The sequence below is a fragment of the Psittacula echo genome, assembly GCF_963264785.1.
Source record: "Psittacula echo genome assembly, chromosome: 1".
NCBI lineage: Eukaryota > Metazoa > Chordata > Aves > Psittaciformes > Psittacidae > Psittacula > Psittacula echo.
The window spans coordinates 90,920,242-90,930,971 of record NC_137735.1 but is presented as its reverse complement, the minus strand read 5'-3'; the positions used below and the strand labels follow the sequence as shown (position 1 = coordinate 90,930,971).

General features: G+C 42.1%; 1 protein-coding gene across 1 annotated transcript; it reads right to left on the bottom strand.

Moving 5' to 3' along the window:
- Window positions 1–4,699: 4,699 nt before the first annotated feature.
- MTERF2 (mitochondrial transcription termination factor 2) lies at window positions 4,700–5,893 on the bottom strand (the record flags this gene model as incomplete). The annotated part of the gene is made up of 1 exon (XM_080613732.1): window positions 4,700–5,893. One exon carries the CDS (start codon window positions 5,891–5,893, stop codon window positions 4,700–4,702), a length of 1,194 nt encoding a protein of 397 aa, XP_080469858.1.
- Window positions 5,894–10,730: the final 4,837 nt, after the last annotated feature.

Below are 10,730 nucleotides of genomic sequence, written 5' to 3'. Positions count from 1 at the left end.
TAAGTGTATCTGAAGGGATAATACATATTTGAATATTCATTTACTGTAAGTCTTTTGCAGTTTTGGACTAAAATGTGAACGCAAACTTGGTAGTCTCTGCTGTACCATCAATATGATGAGATACCATTCACTGTTCTCAGTGGTTTCCACATCCTCCTGCTAAGGGTCCTTCAGCTGTGTAATGGCATTGTTGGATGTGCCTGAATAGTTTGGGTTATGAAGCTGTATTTGCAAGCAGCCTGTAAACTCCCAGTGACTGTTCTGCCCATGCAGACTGCAGCAAATAGAACTGGTGTGGTGCAGAAACTGGAAGTCAGAGTGGAGACAGAAGTGAGAAGGTTCGACAGCATGGTAGAAGGGATCATAAAAAGTAAACTAACAATGCCTTATTAGAGAAAAATATCTTTTTTACTAGGTGAAGCTGTCTGAAAAACTGTCCAGTCATTTCAGTGCAGTTCACAGAATGAGCTTTAGACTCCCTTTATGAATCCTGGTAACTGAAACCTTTTCCATTTTTACTGAAACAAGATTGCTCCATCTCAGGTGTATTTCCTGGCAAGTGAAAACTTGCTTCTAATAGACTTCTTCTAAACACCAGAAAAAATGATGGTTTAATGGAAACTGGGCTGATGTTTGTGGTCATCTGGCACAACTGTCTGACTTGAAATGCCTTTGTGTAGTTGGAAACCACTGAAGAACTGGCAAAGCTGTTGTCTCAACTCCATGATGCACCAGGTTAAGTTTCTTGCTCTGTTAAAGCAAATGCAAGGATTTTTTTCACTACATCTTTCTCTCGTACTTTGCATTTTGATGTTTGAGTCAAATGCAATACTGTTATTTAGAAGAAACCAAAAATAGTAGATGGGGCCTTAAAGGAAAATAAAGAGAAAGAAACATCGTCCAAGTAACTTATATACTGACAGATTCCAAATGCTGACACACCTCCAGTGGGAACATCTGTAGATCCTTTGCAGAGTGAGGGGAAAATGCACTTGTAACAACACAGCTTGAGGTTGCCTTAAAACAGAAGCTGTTGGTGATCTTTTTGTGTACTGACTTTGCAGATAAGTAACCTCTTCAGAAGCCCACAGAAGGTGGCTGTGAATGTTGTGTATGCAGTGTTTTCTACAAACTTGTGTTCCTGCACAGAACTTCTAAGCACATAAGCTTCCTTTTTCAGTGGCTGTGGTTGTACAAGAAGGCTATATAGGAAGACTTTTTAGATATTAAAAAACAATCAAAACATATCACTTATCTAAAGCTTAGTCCTATTTTCACAGGTGTTGAAAGTGTACTGTGTGTAATTTATGGTACAGTAGTCACCTAGCCTTTCTGAGCCATTGGTACTTCAACCACACTCCAGAGCAACTTTATCTGGTATCAATAATTGTATGTGTTGGTAGTACAATATTTGTAAGCATGGGGATTTGGGGTGGTGGGGAAAGCAAAAGCCCAATAACTGGCTTTATCTGCTCGTTTTATTAGATGCACCAGCTGCTCAGCTCCAACCTGCTGCAAGGGTGTGGTAAGTTTATGCAACAAATGGAAGACTTTAACTGTTTTTAATAGTCAAAGCTAATCACACAGAATACAGTGCAGTTCAAGGATGCAAGTTAACTCTAGAAATGAGCTAGCTTGGGTATCAGAGGCAATGTGGCTGCAGCAAATAACGTGTGGTCTGCGGCTGTGCAGTTCCCAGTGTAGACATATCCCCAGAGTGCTACCGCTGAACCCTTGGAGTAACCTGTTAGGAGCACAGTTGTATTTGTGACACTCAACCAAACCCTTCCTAATAGTTTGCTGAAAACAAATGAACTGCTCATACCCCTTTTTTATGACATTCTCCAATTTTTATACTATGAAACTTGCTGCAAAACGAGTGTGGTTTGAGATAAGCAATGTGAGATCTGTAACAAGCTGCCGACACACTTCATTATGTTTTGTTCTTGACGTATCCTGTAGTTATTACCTCTGAATCTTGTAACTGAAACACTTCAACATGGCATATGGTTTTAGTTTTCAAAAAAAGCTTTGTCCTGTATCTTGCGTATTTTCCATTCACTTCTGAAACTTGTTTTGTCTTAAAAACTTGTTCTGATTCTTTCCTGACACTTGTGAAACATTAAATTGTTGCTGTTTCAGACATTTGAAAGCTTCCTTAGTTTATGTGTAGAGAAAGGCATACTTAGGTATAAATCTTCCCACAGTATCATGGCCCGGTGTGTCTTTTCGCCATATCTAAATAGTGCCAACCAGCTATTAACAAAAACTGTAACTTCACTGTGTAAGCTGTGCATAGACACAACACAAAATACCTTTTTTTCCCCTGGGAACTGAGGCTTGAGGATACCCATGTTTAAGACTGTAATGAGTTGAATGGAACACGGAACTGGTATTTTCAGGGGAAGGGAGCTGGTTGTGTCTTGGGGTTGTTTTTGTGGTGGTTTTATTTTACCCTCCCTTTCCCAGTCCCCATTTCAAAAGTGGAAATGTTCATGAAGACTACTTGTATGCCTGACTGCTCACCGTGTAATGGAAGGCTGGGCTTTTCTGCGCCAGCCTTGAACATTTCAGACTGTTTCACTTCACTGGGCATAACAGCAAGAGATGAAGAAGCAGATTTCAGCAATACAATGTTTTGGTAACTGGGAGCTTCCCTGAGTTTTTATTATAAATGAATCCTGGGAAGAAGACAGAAACAGGTGCCAGACAAAGTGTTGTGAGGGACTGAATGAATTTCAGTCTGCCGGTAGAGAGGAGTCTTTCTGCTTATGCTTTTGTTTTGAAAGGGGAGGAGGTGAAATTGAAACATTCAGAATGGAAGATGAGTTTGTGGTAACTCAGGCTATGACTTAATGATGGAAGTATGTCCTTCCTGTTTTATCTGTTGCCGCTGGAAATAAAATACTTTAAATGATGGGAATAAGCTGTTTCAGGAACTTTAAAAACAGATACCTGCAGAAACGCTGAAACTAAATTTTCAGGGAAAACATTCTTCTACATCTTGGTTTCCTTTTCATCCTAACCCAGCAATCGATTCTGTGGCTGAGCGTTAGATTGTGTTATGAGTAGCTTCAGAGAGCTGAAATGCCCCCTTGTGTTTGAGGGGAAGGATGTTTTTGAATTCAAGTAATACTGTGGTCTGCTTAGCAGCTGAGCACTGAAGGACAGTCAGAAAGCAACAGAGGCAGGTTCCTGTGGATTTTTAATATGGTTATCTACCAGTTAACTCTTAAAACCCAATAATGTGGTTTGAAGAGTCAGCAAAGATGTGGCTTAGTAACACAGCCTGACTTTCACTGTGCTGGTGATACATGCCCCTTCTTGAACTCTCGCTGCTATCGTATGTGCTACAAGGGCAGTGTTTACCCCCACAAACTGCTGTCATGTCCACACTTGCGTGCATAGTGATGAGTTTAAGACCTTCAGCTGTTGCAGTCTTGGCACTGCTCTAGCCAGATGTTTCTAGCCCTTTCAAGTGCCTGGCAGATAATATGGCAGGCTATATAGATTAGTTACCTTGCAGCCCACCCTCTAAACAAGTAATTTAATACCAGCTTTCCTCAGCAATTTAAAACTTCTTTTTAAGAAACGGAACCCTGGACTTGCTGCCAAAATGTCTGTTAAAAATGTCCTTGAAGAATAGCCTGGAGTGAGGGGGGATGTGTAAATGCTTTTTCTTCTGCTGGCACAAGGGAATGGGTATGCCATAGTCACTTAGGAAAGTCTGAGAAATAAAATCACTGATGATCCTAATTCTATTGAGATGATCGTCACTGATTATACTATTTTATATTACCATCCACAGCCTGTAAATGAAAATAAATAGAATCTCTGGAGAACTTAAACTCTGTCAGATAGTTACTATTTTGAAAGGCAGCACTTGTCAACAGTTACCCTAGGGTGTTATCTGAGAAGCAGTGTCACCCATATATTTAGAAACTATGGCAGCTGTTCGCAAATCTGGTAGTCATTTTTAAACACCAGTAGTTTACAGACTAGAGTTTTGTTACACCTGATGAAAAGCATGACTGCTTCCTTTGTCCTACAGTCATCTTGGACTCACTTGGATCCCTCGCTAACCTTTTCTCTCCCAGAGCCTTGCTAGAAAAGGAGAAATTAAGAACTAGCTAATAGCAATAAATGTATTTCCTCCTGCCCAAACCTTTTGCAAAAGGAGTAAATTTTGAAGTCTCAGAAATGTAAAGGAGGTTGTCTTGTAGTTTCTTTACTGCAGCAAGACACAATGGAACTCCAAGAGAGTTTCCAAGCATCAGTGAACCACTGGGTTGATGAACACTGCTGGAAAAATAATCCTCTGTTTCTCTTTCTCAGATGAAAATTGTGCTAATCACTGCCACAGGCTGGACTGTGCAGTAACAGAGTTTAAATCCAAACCAGTTAATGCCCTGTTAGATAAGGAAATGTAACAGAACAAAAAAAGCCCCAGACATGTGAGGTACTCCCTGTGATAAAGAAAAAGCAACCTTTATCATTACCAGGTTCTGTGATATTATTTGAAAGCATTAGAAAGCTACGATTGTATAATGAAGTTGTGCCTAAAACCTGCTTCAGGACAAAGTACAGTGTAGGACTACAGTCTGGTTAAGATTACTTTTGTTTCAGCTCTTCTCAAAGGACCACCATCTTTTTCTCTTTGACAGTTTTCTTTCGCATAATTCAAAGTACAGTATTCAAATTAATCTTCAACGTGTATAGGAGCGACAGGATTAAAAATAGGTCTCTCCTTCTTCGATTGTATCTTACCATAATTGACTTCAAAATCTTTCTTAGTACCATTCAGGCTTTCTAGAGTTCCACTCTTGATATCATATCCCAAAGCAGAGAGTTTTTTAATTCGGTACTGGACAATTTGCGTTGTCAACTCCAGCACCATTGGTGTCTCTTTAATCTGTGCTACAGAAATTCCTTCCTTCAGAAGTCCTTCAAGTCTTTCTTCCAAGACTGGAACAGAATAGTAGAGAAGGGCTGGGCACTTCAGCACGAGCTCTTTTAATTCTTGATCGCTGCACTTAAAGACTCTTTTGGAAAAAAGCATACTCTCCTGCATAGTAGAAGCAGTGAGTTGAAAAATGAAACCTTTAAGTTTGGACAGCAGCTGCAGAACTTCATTGTCAGTGAAATCATTCTTCTGGAGAAATTCCAAGTTCTCCCGGATTGCAGTGGAGGTATTTAATAAAATAAATGGATTCTGGCTCAATAGCTTCAGTATCCAGATCTTCATATTTGCATCAGAACCTCCTAAACTTAAATAATTTCTTTGTAACGTCTCTATAATGTCTTTGTTTTTCTCCACAGGATTATAGAAAATACTGGGTGCACTTGTCAAAAACCTGGTAATTATGTTATTCTTAAGTCCCAACTCTTGAAAAAACAGTATATTTGCCTTCTGGTTTTCATGATACTCAGTAGTAAAAAAAGACTCTGGAAACTGCTCTATTAATTTAATCAATTGTTTTTCATTCTGGCATACTGATTGCCACAGAGCTCTCTGAGAGGTTATCTCTGCAGGGGTATGGAGAACTGCCTCTGGGCAGCGTTCTAAAATGTTGGCTACAGCAGCCTCATCCGCTCCCATTTCCTGTAAAATACCAGCAATTTCTTGAACGTAGGCCACATCCTGGAAAAGGACCCATTCCTTTAGTCTGCGTATTTTCTTAACATCAACGGACAATCTGTAGAGACTCTCAATGGTTTTTTTATTCTCCTCTCTGGATTTTGTGTCGGTTGTGTAAGTGGAGTGGATTAAGAAGCTTCTGTTGGCTGCTTCAGTCCATACTGATGAAAAATTCAATCCCGGGTTACGGTGATGAGGTCTTGCCAACAAAAAAGTAAATGTACCTTTTGCACCATGAGTGACTCCCCTCAGCATTGTGAAGTTGAGCCTAATGGAGAGAGAACTGTAAGAAAACATGTTTAAGGCACAACACTCAAAGACGCTGACACTTAGACTGAGCTGGCGTAAGAAATGACTCTCAACAGTGGGTTTTGTTATTAGCACAAAATTCAGCTTTCATGCAATATCAGGAGGGTAAAAATCATTTCTGAAAGGTTAATGTTCTGAGGGATGCCTCACTGGAACAGTAATGTGCGGATGTAACAGACCTCATGTGGGGGCAGCACTCTGCCTGTATAAAAGCTTGCAGTCATACAAGAACCAAACTGTCAGCTGTTTCCTGCAGCTAACATTGTTATTGCGTTACAGCTCGCTCATATGACACTAGAAACATGTTTCACGCAATTTAATCTGACAGTAATTCTACTAAATGAATTTAAAACAAGGAAAAAAGGTAGTTTAAATATCTTAGCCTTTCTGAATATACTTGCTTAACTTCTCAGGAATTGTCCAGAGCGTGACTTGTTCCTTTGTGTGTCAGAGATCCCCCAGTGCTCCTTCAGCAGCAGTTCATAGCCTAACTGCATTTTGAAATCATTCTTGTTATAATTAAAGGAAAAAAGAAAATCACTGAAACCTTTATGGATGCGTTTTTCACTTGCTAAGCCAGCACCAGAACTGGGTTATTCTGCGGGAGTAAGTATGCTGTGACATCTTCAGGCCTTCGCTTGTCTCTTCCAGTACCTACTTTGCTCCAGCTGTGCTTTGCACTGACACCTTATTTCTGCCTCCAGGTCCTTCTGTCATTCCCAGACAGCCCCAGCAGGGTGAGAGTGCTCACAGAACAGGTGCATGGCTGTGCTGGGGTCAACACAGCAACCACAAGGTAGGTGTGGGTAACCCTGTATCCCACTTTTACTCAAGCTGACTGCCAGCTATCACCACCTGCTCTGCAGCGGCCATAGGAGCCACAGCAGTCAAACAACGCTATCATCAGCTGTATCTTTAACTCCCTACATAGTGTTTTCATAACCACCTTCTGGAAGCACAAAGTGTGAAAGACAGAACTGCTGGTCTGTGAAATGCTTACACAAATTGCTGCTGCTGGTAACATGCTTAAGACTGCTGAAACTGAAAATGGGGGGGGAATTACAATTTGTGTATTTGACTGTTCTATTTATAGGGTTACTTTCACCTCTCCCGAAGTGCAGCATGCTTCAAGAAGTACCTATGTGACCATTAAGCTGGGGTTTTATTTTAGCAGACTGTTACGATCATGCAGTCAAATCTCCTACATAACAGACCAAGAAGCCTGTTGCAGGAACAGCTACATGAGACCCCTAGAATCTTCTTTATAGCCCATCTTTAAGAAAATACATGGCTTGTTTATAGGACTTAAGTGATAAAGCCTCTGTCTAGTTGCCAGGTAAGGTTAAATATTTTCCAGGGGTAAAACACTTTACCTCAAGAGAGAACTTACCTTTGTTTTTAAGTTGATGTTTCTTGGCTTCTAAAAGCTGGGCTCTTGTTATATTATTACATCACAAACTAAGACAGAACAATAATCTCCTATATGCAAACTTACGTTATTAACAGAAGTGGCTTATCGGTAACTTGTTTTTTAGTGTTACTTCAAACCTCTGAGGCAAAATCTGATTGCCTAACGCAACTGCTTGTGTCATGAGCCCAAGGCTAATGATTTTATCTTCATAAAATCTGTGATTGAGGAGTGCTGCCCAGCAAAGCTCCACCACAGAATAGGCAGTTTTTCGCAATAGCCCTGACAGCACTGTAAGTGCGGGAAAGTCACAGCCTTTTTGTGTGCTGACCTTTCTATGTCCTGAAAAAGCAACTGTTTTCATGGGGACTGCAAACTAAAGCCTCTCCTGCACTCACAGTGACACAATTGCCTGAGTCCAAGTATTCTGAGGTGTTCTATTGAATTTTGTGGCTCCAAGCAGAGTAAGTAAATCTCTGGAGGATGAGGGCTTTCTTTACTAATGCTTCAGCTGAGCTGTAGTAAAGTATTGTTAAAATGGTTTGGGATGTCAGATGGCACTTCCAAAGTGCAAACCAGAAAAATAACTAACCATGACTTTTGCTTCAGTGTGTAATCCTACTGTTAAACAAAACTGTCCTGTGAGTAATGCAGTCACTTAAAATACAGTCATTTTATCTGTTATAGAACTTTTTAAAAAAATCCTCATGTAGTAAATTGTGCTCTTCCAAGATCTTACATGCAAACAATTATGTTCAACTGACATCATAGTCAATTTTTACTGCTGTTAGTGAGGATCACCCATGCACAAACACAGAATACTACAAAAGGAAAGGTATTTGCTAAGCCACATTTGACTGGGGTACTCAGGAGCCCTTCTAAAGCACAGAGCAAAATATAACATGCAAAATGAGATTAATGGATTTTAATGTCATGATGTTCTATAGAAACTAAGATGATTAAGAGATGTGTTGTGTATTTCAGAGTCCATAGATGACATTTCCAGGGTATGTAACCTATTCCAGAAGTTGAGAGTTCTCTTAAAGCACAAGCTGAACTACTGCCCTAATATGCAGGACCCCACTGTAACTTTCTACATACCTATATTGCTGTGGGGATTGTAAAACAACTGAGGGACTAAGGAAAAAAGACAGCTTAGACAGAAGTTTCCTCTTGCTCTCAGCAGCACCCTCTTATCACCATATGTCCTAACAGCAGTAAGGAAGCAAAATAATGTCTACCTTCACAGGAAGTTACCTATGATCCCGCTTGCTAGCACACTTGCCGTGACCTGGATCTACAGGTCAAAGGGGCATTGTAAGTTTCACTATTTACTGAGGCTTCTATGTGTATCTTCTACAGGAAATGGATACTAGGGTCAACTGGCTATTCATTCATTTCATTCAGAGATTTTGAAGACTCAAATCTCACTTTCTGAAAAACAGCAAACCAAGCTCTTGCTTGTATTTTTTCACAAATCTTTCACTAAAGAGAACACCAGTAGGACTACCACTGTAGGCTGGTCACCACCATTCTCATTAGAGCAGACTCTTGCTAGGTCTTAGTGGGCTGTAGAGAATTAAATGAAACTACTAAATGCCTAGATTGAATTTTGACTTAACCAGGAAAAGCCGGCACCTACCTAGAAGAGGGCAACACAGAATAGCTTTTTTGAATACATTTGAATAGCTTGTGAAGAAGTCTGGAGCAGTACTATGTAGCACTTTTGTAGATTAAACCATACCAGAGTAAGCATTTGCACTCCTGCACTTATAGACAAAAAAAGGAACCCCTGCTTTGTATCAGTACTGGAGATGAAGTAAAGAAGGATTACAAAAGTATGCTAGATCAACAAAGCTTTTTAGAAAAAAAAAAGAGGAACCTTTGATAATCCAAACTGAAAGGGACCTCAAGACCTCACAGCAGGGTCTGCTATAACGTAAGACTAGGCTGCTTTGTCCAGTCAGGTCTTGAAACCCTGTTTTGGGTTGCCTGTTCTACAGGGAAAACAAAGTGCTCCCTCACGGCCTGGTCGCGGCTGGGCCGATGTGGCCGATCCCTGCCTGCACAGCCCCTGTCCTCCCTCTGGAAGCCGTTTAGGGCGGAAGAGCAGGAGGCGGCCGCTGTCCTGCAGCCAGCCCTGCAGTGGAGGGCGGAAGGCCCCTTCCCACAGGGACCTAGCCCGTCGCTATCACAGCTGGTTTCTGCCGTCACTGCCCGGCTCCCCGGCCGCAGCGCCAGCCGGGACCTACGACAACGACTGGCGCCCAAGGGCTCCCTTCCCAACCTCGCACCGTTTAAATCACACGCAAGCCTTCCTTCCGCATCTCGCACCACTTATCTTCCGGCCGTCACTGCTGTGACACTGTCGTCAAAGCACAGGAGGCCGAGCAGCACGTCAGCTGCGGAGAGCCGCGCCAAGGCTCCCGTCACGGGCCACCGCTGCGGCACCTGCCGCTCCGCGCCCCCGACCGGTGGGAACAGGTCAGAGCCGGCTGGGACCGTCCCCCCGCCACCGCGCCGTGCCTGACCTGGCTCCCCGCGCTGCGCTGGGCCCTACCATCGGTGCCGCTCGGGCGGGGGAGCAGGGGAGAACATGACGGGGGGATGTACCATGTGGCGGCGGGGAGGGGCGTGTGGCAGTGAAGTGCACTTGTTAAGTCTGAGTTTGAGGTAAACGAGGCGTTCGCTGGCTTGCGGAGGCGAGTTGAGTGTGCTGCAGACCCTGCTCTGATGCAGGACATTTAATCAAGTGTGGTGAACGGGCTTGAATGGTCTTTTCGTGATGCAAAAGTCACCTGAGGTTCTTCTGCTTGTTAAAACAGACTTCGTTAGGGTCATAGAATGGGCTGGGTTGGAAGGGACCAAAAAGTGAGTTTTAAACTCATTAATTCAGTTCCAACCCCCTCCCACAGGCAGGGATACCTTTCTGTAGATGAGGTTGCTCCAAGCTCCATCCAACCTGGCCTTGCACATTACCAGGGATGGGGCAGCCACAGCTTCTCTGGGCAACCTGTGCCAGTGCCTCACCACCCTCACAGTAAAGAATTTCTTCCTAATGACTAATGTGTATCTACCCGCTTTTAGTTTAAAGCCATTCCACCTTATCCTGTTATTACTTGCCCTTGTAAAAAGTCCCTCTCCAGATTTTTTGTAGGCCACTTTTAAGTTACTGGAAGGTTAGAGTAAGAAATAGCTAAAGGTGGTTGGATTTAAACAGCTTTCAAGAGAGAATTAGTGCTTTAAAAAAGAATAAAAAAGCATAAAAATAATTTGTAAGTCAATAATTCTGAAGTATCACCATAGCACAGAAATTAACTTTTTAAAATCAGGCAACTTGAGTGCCTGTGATCTCTTGGGAAGCAAATGATCTTA